General features: G+C 41.4%; 1 protein-coding gene across 4 annotated transcripts in view; it reads right to left on the reverse strand.

Annotated features, from left to right (window-relative positions):
* LOC126297445 (transmembrane protein 39A) overlaps positions 1 to 13610 on the reverse strand; it is a 181146-nt gene extending 167536 nt beyond the window's left edge. The window contains exons 1-2 of one of the 4 annotated variants that reach the window (XM_049988293.1): positions 11646 to 13610; positions 10686 to 10813 (exon numbers count right to left, since the gene is read on the reverse strand). In XM_049988293.1, the coding sequence (XP_049844250.1) occupies positions 10686 to 10813; positions 11646 to 11873 (356 nt within the window). In that variant the 5' untranslated portion in view covers positions 11874 to 13610. Of the gene's footprint in view, positions 1 to 10685; positions 10814 to 10902 lie in introns of all 4 variants that reach the window. The other 3 variants (XM_049988294.1, XM_049988296.1, XM_049988295.1) reach the window with 3 other exon arrangements.
* Positions 13611 to 13886: the final 276 nt, after the last annotated feature.

A 13886-nucleotide genomic window follows, 5' to 3' on the forward strand; every position in this document is an offset into this window, starting at 1 on the left:
GGGACCAATCGGCAATTTGTGAAGGTTTCAGCTCAGGCAATCACCCCTGAGCCTGACCTGTATCAGGGGGTTTGTGCAAACCCTACCTGTCAACCGGAGCTGGGAGTTCCGCATGAACCAGTTACCTACTACACGTCAGATGTATGGGTGGGCCTTCAGGAGAGCACGGGGAGAAAGAAGAAAAAGAGGAACCTCAAATGCCGAAGCGGAGGAACAAGAGGAGAAGAGAAACAAAGAAAGGAAAATGGAGCGAAAAACAAAAGTGAGACTGTTCTTACATCAGCGACAGACAATGCAGAACATTCCCAATAACACCCCATACGTGTTCCCCCAGGGAGGGGAAAAAGAATAGCAAGAGGATAGACACGCAGCACAGAAGCGAAAAAATGCTGCAAAGGCTGGGGCCCCATGGCAGCCAAGCATGAACCCACCAAAGAGTGGTGAGCCCCCTGGGGGGAGATCAATCATGATTAGGTAGAAAGAGTTATGAGATCTTGGCTTTACTCTGAGCAATGAAACAAAATTATCAGAACTGTACAAACAAAACCTACGAGATAGCAGCCAAATTCATTACTGAACTTTCAAACATCATTGTGAATAAATTCCTGCCACCAAAGAACCCTATTAAGAGAGTATGGTGGTGGTGGTGGTGGTTGTTTCAGGGCACTCAGCTGCAGGGTTGTGAGAGTCCTTACAGAATATAATGTAAATGCTTGATGAAAATGAAGTCTATACCAATCAGCAATCTTCTCGTGGTGATGATCCATGGACACGTAATAGGGACTATAAAGACCGTCGGGCAAATGACAACAGACGGTGGTTGCTGACCATATAAAAATTACAAATGGGAATGAGCTTTTCTACACACACATTCCTCACATCCGAATGGCCATGACACAATATCAACTGAAACCAGAGTTAACTGAAAAAATTGCAGTACATCATTCCCTGGTATATGTAGCTGACCGACCACTAATAAAAATGGGCAGGCTGGCTAGGCAGTAGGTTGAGGTGCTCTGATGAACACTCACCAGTCGATATGCAGCAAGGAAAGCAAAGGCATTAAGAATAAAGACACTTCAACTGTCAATTTTATCAGTAAACCGTTGAAGTATTTGTAATAAAGTTCCTGAATTAACTGCCCTCCAGGAAATTTCTCACGTTCAGATTATTCATGGGACCTAGAGCTGGCTGAAGCCCGAAGTGGAAAGCTCCAAGATATTTTGACAGTCATGGAACATATATTGAGAACACACATTAGGGGCCACAGGAGTTGTTGTGTATATAGCAGTTTCCGATAATGCCGTGTTGTACAGTAAGGTGTCCGAGTTCAGTGACTGTAGGGGAATACGAGACATCTTAAACAAAATTTCTGGTTGGTGTGATGAAGTTAATGTGGATGAGTAGGAAGAACAAACCTGTAATGGTCAGATACAGTATTACTTGTGTCCTGCTTGACACAGTCAAGTCGTTTTAATATCTGGGTGTAACGTTACAAAGAGATATGAGATGGAACAAGCATGTGAGAACTGTGGTAGGGAAGGCAAATGGTAGAGTTCGGTTTATTGGGAGAATTTTAGGATAGAGTGGTTCACCTGCAAAGGGGACCGCATATAGGACACTGGTGCGATGTATTCATGAGTACTGCTTGAGTGTTTGGGATCAGTACCACATCGGATTGAAGGAAGGCATTGAAGCAATTCAGAGGCTGGCTGCTAGATTCATACCAGTAGGTTTGAACAACACAAGAGTGTTACAGAGATGCTTCGGGAACTCAAATGGGAATCCCTGGAGGCAAGCTGATGTTCTTTTCAAGAAACACTGTTGAGGAAATTTAGAGAATCGGCATCTGAAGCTGACTGCCTAATGATTCTACTACCACCAACATACATTGCAAGTAAGGACCACACAGATAAGATACCAGAAATTAGGGCTCATAAGGAGGCACATTTTCCCCCTCTTTCTATTTGCGAATGGCACAGGAAAGGAAATGACTAGTAGTGGTGTGGGATACCTTCCGCCACACACAGTACGGTGGCTTGCGGAGTATCTATGTAGATGTAGATGTACATAAGAGCAAAAACTGAGAATAATTAAATGTTGAAGTCTCGTACACTTTACTGGTGACAAGTTGTCATCTTGTTTTGATTGGTATTCTGCCGGCTGTCTGTGTCTTCCCAACACACTATTTCGATGACGTAACTAAACATATATATCAGGTCTTGATACTGGCTGCATGGCTGATCGAGACCAATATTTATGCCTAGATGATGTCTGAGCTTGTATCTGCCATCTGCTAAGGACCAGGTGTTCCCGCTTTGGTCTGCCCAAACAAGGTGCACTTTCACACTTCTCCAGGTTTCCCTATGCTGTCGGCACTCACTATGGCAGTGACGACCGCTTACTGGTGTTTTGCTCCGCATCCGCGAGTCATGTTCCCTGCAGTATCGCATCACTGCAGGCATTCACTATGCCATCCATGTCTACTATGATTGTCTTTCATAGAGGAGTCAGTCTCCTGGTGTTTCATACTCAGTCCACACCTGCAAGATGTACTTCCTGGAATCCTACACTACTCCGGTAGTTCTGTATTACATCCACTGCCACTGCAGCAACCTCCCACAGCAGAGACCACCATGTAATGTTGCTCCAACGAGGCGTGATCACTGAAGTCTCAGGTTGTTGATGTTTTTCCATATCTTGTCCGTGCCCACTGTGGCAGTCTCCCAAAGTGGTGACTGCTGCCTTGTTTCCATATGTGACCTGATCCTGTCATTTACACCTGCAATTGTCTGAGGTTCATTACTGGAGCTGGGCACTATTTTTCAGTGGTTCTGTAGCAGCTCACATACTGGATTCCACGCAGTGCTGAGTTGGTATCCTGCTTCCTAAATGATTAGGGTTTCTGCCATCTTGATTTCAATTGATTCACTGCTGACACTATCTCAGAACCTGCAGGTTTGGGTCAGGATTCTGGTTTTATCGTAATCTTAGTGTGTCCATTGCTCTAGGCACTGTTCTACTATTCCTGATTTTGTGGCCTCCCCTAGCGTAGTATATCTTTGGGATTCCTTACATCTTATGTCCACTGTTATGGTGATGTGACCAATATGAGACACGTAACATGCACAAGATATGTGGTAAATATAACTTTTTCTTAAACCCACATCATCTTCAACAGTTCCAAGCAGAGCCCTGATTTTGTTGGTGTACCACACTTTCCATTTCGTGTTTCTTTAGGATTCTACTGATCTTGGAATGGTCAAAGATGACCTGAGGTTAAGAAACCTGGTATTCACAACATAACCTGTGCATGTATGATGTCTTAATATTGGGCAAATCACCAGAGCAGTTGACATAAGTTTTAAGGAACACCAAAGACATACTAGTGTAGGGCAGGCCAAAAATCACCAATAGCAGAACACTGCCTGGAGCACGGACACACCATGGATTGTCGTAAAACCAGGATCCTGGCAGGGTACCAACTCTGCACTACGTGGAATCCGGTGTTTCAACTGCTATGGTAACTCTGGAAAAAAAGACTCTGAACTTTGACAATGGTAGGTGTAACTGACAGGATCACACCATATACAGAGCACCAGGTAACGGCCAATGCCGCAGGAGATGGTCACAGTGTGAGCAGACGAGATATGTAACAACATCAACAACCTGAGACTTCAGTGATCGCACACCTCACTGGAGCAGACCTGATACAGAACATTGGATGACAGTCTCCACTGCAAAAGAGTGCTGCAGTGCCAACAGATGAAACATGTAACTCCAGCAGCAGCGCGAGATTGCAAGGAGTGCAATGCACAGGTGTGTCACTGCGGGAGGCAGCCGCAGCGGACACGGGCAGAATAGGGAACATCAGGAGCAGTGCGGTCCGAACAGAAACACCAGATCGACAGCAGATGGCACACAGAACTTCAGAAACCACCCATGCATAAATAATATGGGACCCAGTCGGCCAGTCTTTGTGTTAGGAAGATGCGGGAGACCAGTAGAACACCCCATCTCAACAATTTGAAAATGAATCGCGAGGTAAGTCTGAGGATTACATCACAAGACTCTACAGGGAGGAAATATACCTGAAGATAAATTAACAGCACAGAGGTTGGTAAGCTCACTCAACATCATCCCCAGATGCAGAGAAGACAACATGGTTGCTGTATTCGCCAAAATTAAACAGCATGTTACATGACGGGTGGCTACCAGGACCCAGCGGCATGCCAGTATTGCCCTGGTAAGGGAATGTGGATGATACATTCACATCCAACACAAAGTTCACCGTGGAGCTATGGAGCTAGAGAAAGATGGTCAACTTCCATTCCTGGATGTGCTGGTGAAGAAGAAGATAGATGGTACCTTCTGTCACAGTGTGTATCGAAAGCGTGCACGCATGCACACTTATATCTACAGCCCGAGAGCTGAAATAGCCCCGCATGGAAGATTGGGGTGCTTAGAATACTTGTACATCGAGCCAAGACAGTTTCTAACTGACAGCTCGACAATGGAATTAGAACATCTTCCACGAGAATTCACTGACAACGGATATTCGACCATGGACATCTGCATAGCATTACATCCCACCAGATGACCTGATACACTGGGAGAGGAACAAGAAGAAGAGACCAGGAAGTTAGCTTTTCTACCATATGCAGGTCCTATCTCTGCAGAGATCAGCAGAATCCTGAAGAAATACGAAATCAAAAGTGTTTTCCACTCACCCAAAAAAACCAGGGCTCTTCCACAGATTATTTGGGGTTAAGAAAACCCGGCATTTACCACGTAGCTTGTGAATGCAGCATGTCTTATGGCAGTCAAACCACCAGAACAGTTGACATAAGATATAAGGAACACCAAAGACACAATAGGTTAGGGTAATCCACAAAATCAACAATAGCAGAACACTGCCTGGTCCAGGAACACACCACAGATTATGAGAAAAAGAGTATCCAGGCCCAAAACCCCAGATCCTGGGATAGTGTCATGAATCAATCAACTGAAAACAAGAATCTGGCATTTGAACTGCAACGGAAACACCCGAAAGAAGCTCCCAGCTCCAGTGATGAACCTCGGATAACTGCAGGTGTAAGTGACAGGATCAGACTACATACAGAGCAACATGTGACGGTCACTGCTGTGGGAAAGGGCCACAGCAGGCATAGGCAAGATACAGAACGACAACCACCTGACTCCATAGGGATCACGCCTCACAAGAGCAGGCCTAATATGGAACACCGGAGGGTGATCTGCACCACAAGATGTTGCTGCAGCGATAACAGACATAAAACGGAACGTAAACAGCAGCGTGAGATTGCAGGGAGTGTGCCTTGTGGGGCGCACCTTGCAGACACAGTCCAAAGAGGTAACACCCAGTCCAGAGGAGTGAACAGCAAGCAGAAATACAGGCACCACGCAGTCATAAATATGGAACCCAGGCAGCCAGTCTCGGGAACCACCTGATGAAGACGTCAAGTTACAGCATCAAAATATTGTTACTGGAAGATGCAGACCACTAGCTGAACAGCCAATCTGAATGAGTTGACAAATCAATGTTGGTTATTAGTTCTGTATGTGGAAATTAAAAATACTTAAACAAAAACCTGAGGTTCAGTGTAATTATATATGTTGTTCTTCTTGTGGTCTTCAGCCCAAAGATTGGTTTGATGCAGCTCTCCATGCTTCCCTATCCTGTGCAAGCCTCTTCATCTCTGAGTAACTACTGCAATCCTTCTGAATCTGTTTACTGTATTCATATCTTGGTCTCCCTCTATGATTTTTACCCCTTGCAGTTCCCTCCAGCACTAAATAGGTGACCTTTCTGATGTCTCAGAGTGTCCTACCAACTGATCCCTTCTTATCATCAGGTTGTGCCACAAATCTTTTCTCTCCAATTCTGTTCAGTACCTCCTGATTAGTTATGTGATGTACCCATCTAATCTTCAACATTCTTTTGTAGCACCACATTTCAAAAGCTTCAACTCGTTTCTTGTCTAAACTGTTTATTGTCCACATTTCAGTTCCCTACATGACTACACTCCATCCACATACTTTCAGAAAAGACTTACCGAGACTTAAATCTTTCTTCAGAAATGCTTTTCTTGCCATCCTCTCTACTTCAACCATCATCAGTTATTTTGCTGCCCACGCAGAAAAACTCTTCCACTACTTCAGATGTCTCATTTCCGCATCTAATTCCCTCAGCATCACCTTCTTTAATTACTCTACATTTCATTACCCTGGTTTTGCTTTTGCTGATGTCCATCTTATATCCTCTTTCCAAGAGACTGCCCTCCATTCAATTGCTCTTCCAATTCCTTTGCTGTCCCTGACAGAATTACAATGTCATCGGCGAACCTCTACGTTTTTATTTCTGCTCCATGGACTTTAATACCTACTCCGAATTTTTCTTTTGTTTCCTTTACTGCTTGCTCAATACACAGATTCACTAACATCAGGGACAGGCTATAACCCTGCCTCACTCCCTTCTCAATCACTGCCTGGAATTCATGCCCCTCAATTCTTACAATTGTCATCTGATTTCTGAACTAATTGTAAATAGCCTTCCACTTCTTGTAGTTTACTACTGCCACCTTTAAAATTAGAAATAGAGTATTCCAGACAACATTGTCAAAAGTCTTCTCCAAGTCTACAAATGCTATAAACATAGGCGGACCTTCCTGTAACCTACTTTTCATGAGAAGTCGTAGGGTCAGTATCGACTCTCATGTCCCTACATTCCCCCGGAATCCAAATTAATCTTCCCCGAGGTCAGCTTCTACCAGTTTTTCCATTCTTATGTAAAGAATTTGTATTAGTATTTTGCAACCATGATTTATTAAACTGACAGTCTGGTAATTTCACACTGTCAGCACCTGCATTCTATATAATTGGAATTATCATATTCTTCTTGAAGTCTGAGGGTATTTTGCCTGTCTCAAACACCTTGGTCAACAGATGGAGGAGTTTTGCCATGGCTGGCTCTCACAAGGCTATCAGTAGTGCTGACGGAATGTTGTCTACTCTTGGGGCCTCATCTTGACTCCGTCAAATTCCTCACACAGTATCATATCTCCCATCTCAATCTTCATCTCGATGCATCAAAAGATAAATGGACACAGTCAAAACCATAAAACTATGATTCAGATAAAAGAAAGAGAACCTGCCACTCTGAGATGCATTTTTCATTGTTTGTTAATTTTGTAATTAATTTGTAAATAATTTAGAGACTCATTGATTTCAGTATGCTTGACAATGACCATGTGTCGAAATTGTAATCCCAATATATAATATTTTAACAGCCTAAAGGGGAATGACTACATTCAAAAATACCCAATGATTTGAGCAGGAGCCTGGACATCACAAAAACTGTAAAACTCCCTACACTTGGTTTGCTGGTCTTTAAGACAGTGAGCAAACAATATGGAGACATTTTTTAGCTCTGTTCTGAGAATATAAAATGCAATCAAGAATAATGTGCTGCAAACAATACTGTTACACCACAAGCACAGCATACTGGTGGGTCCTGTGGCTGGAAGGGGTACCTGTGTGCGCAATTCTCAGTTGTGTTAAAGCCACTTCTTTCATCTGTTTGGCTGAAACAATACTCAACACGCAAAACTGTAGAATTCACCAGCCATAAGTTGTACCTTTTATCTTCATCTGCACAGCCTCCCACTGACCTAACTCTCCTCCTCAATGAGGTAATAGTACTCAAGGGGGCAGCACAGGACATAAATAACTTTCCTTATATGCATTTATTACTGCCATGTCAGTTCGCTCACTTTCTCGTATTCCCACATAGCCTGGTACCCGGTATAATTATACTTCCTTCCCTTGAAATATCATCATTTCCTGTAGTGTCATACACTCTTTCAATTTAAAAAAGTAATTCTATCTCATGCTCCCTAGGCAAAAAGACTCTTGTATAACTGCATTGAGCAATATTAGACTGTCAAGTGTAAAGTGGTACCCACAGAAACGACAGTAAAGGCAGTCAAGAAGTTTTCTGGTTTCTAGATTCCAATGTCTTCCCTATACAACAGGAAAGTGCTAGACTGCGATCACTCAATTGTGAAAGGCCATATGCCAATGGAACTATCCACATAACTCATGGCACAGGTACTACAATGTGTGATGCTGCCAGCACAACCTGCCACTAGTGATGGTGCAGTCATTTAATTTGTGGCTCATGCTGACAACAATGGTGACTGTGACTTGGTTCTGAGACCATCCACAGTTCTTATGGGTGGCTGGAGAAAGTGGTGAAGACTGCTCATTTCACTTGCAGAGTGCAAGCCGAGCTCAAAATTTGCAGTATCATTCCCAGAATTGATCAAGGTCCTTTGGTTAGGAGCCATATACCGAAAAGACAGGTTCTACACCATAGGAGAGAAAGTGTTCATAGGAACTGACAAGAATATTGTGTCTACATGCATTGATAATGAGTCCGACTGTAAAGTAATGTGGATGCGAGTTACAGCTGCAGTCAAATCAAGATAATCAATGGATGTTTTTACAAATTCCCACTGTAACAATAATAGAACCATTCACAAAGTCTATGATCAGTAGCACTGATCATGCAGTATTAGCTGGAGGTGATTTTAACCTACTGAATATAGACTAGCACATCCATGAATTCAATGCAGGTGGTACAGACGGTCAGTCTTGTCGAGTAGTTCAGAACACGTTTTGCAAAAACTGTATTGAGTGGCTACTTTGACAAACCTCGCGCAATGGAAATATTTTAGACATCATAGCTACAAAAAGGCCTGACTTGATCAACAGTGTCAGTATTGAAACAGGGATTAGTTATCATGGTGTCTCAACAACAATAGTCATAAATCCATCAAAAAGACAAGGAGAGTTTTTATGCTGGAAAGAGAGGATAAGCTGTTGTTAAGATGCAAGTGAGACAATGAATGGACATCACTTAGGTCACATACGATGGACGTGGAGAAATTATAAGCCAAATATAAAATGATTGTGAATCCTGCTCTGGTGAAGTATGTGCCAATTAAGTGTATTAAGGATGGAGAGAACTCACTGAGTTTTAATAACAAAATTTAGAAAATGATGATGAAGAGGAGACTATTGAACTCCTGGTTCAACACAGGACACTGGAATGTCAACAGAAAAACTCAGTAGCAATTTGTGTATCCATAAGAAGACTGATGCACAAAGCAGTCAAAATCTTGCACCGTCATTCATTAGCGAATGATCTTGCTGAAAAACACAAGAAAATTCTGGCCCTATGTAAAATCACAAAGTGGGTTAAAGGATTCTATCCAGACACTCGATCATTCTGGTGCGGCAATAGAAGAAAAGAAAAGCGGAAGTTTCAAATTTCATGTGCAAAAATCACTTGCACAGGAGGATCATACAGGCATACCATCATGTTACTGTTGCACAGACTCCTATATGGAGAACATAGAAATAGGTATCCCTGGCATTGAGAAGCAACTGAAAAAGTTGGAAACAAATAAGTTGCCTAGTCTAGATAGAATCCCAATTTGGTTTTACACAGAGTAATCTTCGGCAACGGGCACCTTACTTGCATTTGTCACAAATCTCTCGTCCAGCACAAAGTCCCACACAACTGGAAAAAAGTGCAGCTGACCCCTTTATGTGGAAGGGTAAAAGAATGGACACACAAAATTACAGACCAATATTGTTAATGTATATAGGTAGTTCTCCTGAACTCTGACAGCGTTGCAGAGGCTCTTCAAGTGTATTGGAATAGCACCTCAGTTTCAAATCAATTCCAGATACCTTTTCAAGTCACAAACATCGATGATGTATATATTCTTAACATCAGTTTACTGAATAATTCTTGAGCATATTTTAAGACTGAACATATTTACTTGAGGCAAGAAAGAATGTCTACAGATCAGAACAGATTTAAAAAGCATCCCTCAAGTAAAACTCAGCTTATCCTTTTTTCACATGAAATCCTGCAAACCACAGATGATGGGCTGCAGTTATAATAACAAAAGACATACTTAGGGAAGATGGAAAACCAACATAGGTTTTTCTTTGAAGAGCCACAAACACTTTTGTATGGAGTTATTTTTAAACAATCCAAAAGTTAGATTAGGTTGTCCAGACTAAGATAAGTAGCTAGCTGTCTCCTACTGCAAGTCCAGAGAACTGATAATAGCTCTGTCTCCCTTCATGCAACAGTGGAGACTGACTGATGCAAAATAGATACACCAATCATAGTTATAAAGCATTTAACTCATCATCATCATCAGCAGCAGCAGCAGCAGCAGCAGCAGCAGCCACATTCACTACTGGGTTAAAATCTCCTTCACACACAACATTCCTTGCACACTACATTAATTGATAACTGAATAGTATCTGAAAAGCTTTGCAGCAAACTAAAATTTGAAAGTCACTACAATCATTGCATGACACAGAAATGGAAAGACGGCCATGAATCGTATTTAAATCTTAAACCCATAATTTCACAAAAATAGGCCACGAAGTATAAGCAGTTACCCCGTTTTTCTTAATACGTACATAATTTGTGATCAAGAAGCCGGGTTCTCCCAGCAAATATTATGGTAGTAACATTTTCTCAAAGATATGTTTTATTCAAATTTTATGCACGTAAAAGGTGTACCGTAGTAATTTTGTCTGCAGTAAAGTTCTATCACATAATAATGATGCAGACTTACCTAGATTTCTGCACGTCATCGCAGGACGGAAGGCCTAACGGCAGAGCTGGCGGTCGCCCAGAAGACGGTCTTGTTACATTTCGCCTGCTACCTGGCATCACAAGGAAATAATCCGATTTTCCTCCCTTCTGTAAACACGACAAACAATTATCTGTGAGTAAATATTACGCGAGATCATCAACAAAGCATACCATATTCACAAATGTAAAGAAACTACCTCCCGTATCTTCTTCGTCAGGTTTAAACCGATATCTATTAATATATTCATTAATCCTGCATTCGTTTCACAGGCACCGATTAAATAATAAAAACAACCAGCTACCGTCGATGACTCCAAATTGTACGCAGTGTTATTACTCTTTAGATGCCAAGATATGTATCGACAGATATTTCGAACACTTGTAGCAGGTGTACCAACATCTGCAACCTACGCATATTTAAGCTTGACATAACAATTTCTCAAATCATAAAGCTAGGGATTACAATTTGCGTTTAGGAAAACAGTCAGCATATGATTCCAATCGACTTGGAACGATTAAAACTCTTCAATGAGAGTACGAGACATAATGAACATTATTACGTCACTTTCAAAATCTCATGACCATTTTTTTATTTTCTTTCCCTCACCAATGTGTATGTTCTACGAACAATTTCTGGGTGTTAATAGTACTGTGCAAAGTAAGTGTAACCAGTTAAAGTAGCAAAAGAGTATACGTGTTTACAAAGTTTAAATTTGCCGCCTTTATCTTAGCGCGAAAACTTCACGTGGCGAGTTTACAACCTTAACCAGCTGCTCCAGCCCTGCATGAATCAATGCAGTTCGTGCTGAAATCAGACGTTAATGGCACTTACTGAGGGGCCGTTAATTTACAACACTGTCAACACTCACTTGCAAATTAAGATTCACATGCACATTTCCTTCATGTATCTTCCATTTAATCACGCAAAATCCAGGTTCACCTGCAATCGATCCCTTATTGCAACGGGAAGAGGTGGTGGGCGCCTTCCATCTGCTGGATCCCGGGTAAATTTTCTCCTTCGACTGACAGCAGTAGAATGGAAATGAGGCGTGTTGTTCCACCAGCGGCGTAAACTCCACAGTACTGCTATACACAACACAAATGTAAAAAACACACATGATGATGATGTCTCCCTTTCTACCCTAGAACCTTTATTTCTGGAGCTCATTGTAAACACTTGTTACTCTCAGTTCTGACAACAACATTGTATCCAGCTATCCACGTTGCTCCAGGAAACAAAATAAAACAAAATAATTGACGTAAGCTGGATGTTGCCAACATATGAATTGATACAAGTGGCGATTGACATTTGAACATCGCCAGTTTGAAAGAGAAACAAACAGAAGACAGAAGAAACCAGTTCCATTGATTTACTTAAAGATGACAGGGAAAGAAAGTGTCTTGTAAAAGTTTTGCGAAGCATTATTTATGTCACAACAGAGTAACTGCACTGTGTTAAACATTTGTTGAAATTATTATCCAGTATATTGTCGTACTTCTTTTTATCGTTCCTCTGTACAGGCATATCTGATTTGTAATGTTGTCTAATAAGGTTGGGCATTTAGCTTATTACACTTACACATAAATCTTCCGGTTATCTCACACATCGGTAAGTGTCAAACTTTTCAAATGTTAGTCACCTGTGAAGGAAAAAGGGGTAGGAATTATAGTGTAATACTGCCTCGAGTGTTTAAAATGGCCTCGTTAAGGACAGAAAAATATTCTTTGTGTAGAAAGCATCAGTCTTCAGCCATTCAGTGAGTAACTGTTTTTATCAGCACTCGTGAATGTCAACCGTTTAGTACTCAACGTGAGTTTGCTTACAATATCGTACCATATTAACACGCAAATTGTGGATGCAGTGGTATATTCTTGATCGTTCTCGTTCACTACTTAAGCAGATTCTATTTGTAAGTGAATGAAACAAATTAGATGCTCAGTTTTTATTGTGTGGCGCGTTTCTTTAACGCAGAAGCAGAACCTTCTGTAGCTCGGAGAGAAGGTATCACAGTTTAAGCGCATGGATTGCAATGGGCGATACAAATAGCGACAAAAAGATTAAAAAAAACTCAAGGCGAGCTCAGTGCCAAAGAGGTGTTTGGCTATTGAGTCAAAAAAATTCAATTGCAGCCTGTCTTCAGGTACTTGTTCCACCTCAGTTATATGGACCATCTCCAGACATTTTGAGCTCCACGTGAATCACTTTGTTTTCCTAGGTCTGTGTGAGACTGAGATCACACCTCCATCTTTTCTTTGCAGCTTCCAAAGATGCAAACAGAAGCACGAATAAATAAACTCAGTACTATATTTGATGACTTGAATTTGAATGCCCTCAGAACTTTTGATGAGAACCTGTATCCCGTGGATCAGGCTAAACTTAACACATTCGATATTTTTTGAGCATAATGATGCCCCTGTGCTACAGAGCTGTCACCTCCACAGGAAGAACAACTATTGGTGAGAGGGCGAGGGCTATCGCGGCGACGTTAGACAGTGATGGTGTTTTTCCTCGTTTGTTTCAGTGGCCACCAGGGTAACAATTGCTGTTGCAGCACATGGATCTTACTAGATAAGTAATAAGTTTATGTGCCACAATGAGGCAAACATTAGAGGCCCTCTTACAACTGACCATCCACTTGTTCCACCATTTCTATCGGGATATGTTTCAGTGCACATAATGTGTTATTAGACAGCATTTCCATCTGCCCAGGAGTTCTATTGATTGAGTCTTTTTATATCCAGAGAATATATGCCTACTTAACAGAGAAAAGGGCCATTTCCCATTCAGTCTATTTTATACATTGGTTATAATTAACAAGACGACAGTGTTCAGGCTTGGGTTGATCACATTATTGATGTGATCATCTCTGCCTCAGATGTAATGGTAAGGGCAGATACATTTCGGATTATAATTTTTTTCTCAGCAAATAATGAACTTCATATTTTTATAATTAGCATTGTTAGCTACTATAGTATGTTGGGCAACTTGTAAATTTGTATCACATTTCCTATTAATAAAAAAAAGGCCAAGTTTTACATTTCAGTTAAGCATACCTTTGTTGAAATGTACCTGTACCATTGGGCACTTTTCAAAACGGGTTGGTGTACTTTTCAATACCTTAATAAAAACAGTTGTTTTATATCAATTAAATATATGGTTTATTAATGTAAGAGGCCTGTA

The sequence above is a fragment of the Schistocerca gregaria genome, chromosome X (genome assembly GCF_023897955.1).
Source record: "Schistocerca gregaria isolate iqSchGreg1 chromosome X, iqSchGreg1.2, whole genome shotgun sequence".
Lineage (NCBI taxonomy): Eukaryota > Metazoa > Arthropoda > Insecta > Orthoptera > Acrididae > Schistocerca > Schistocerca gregaria.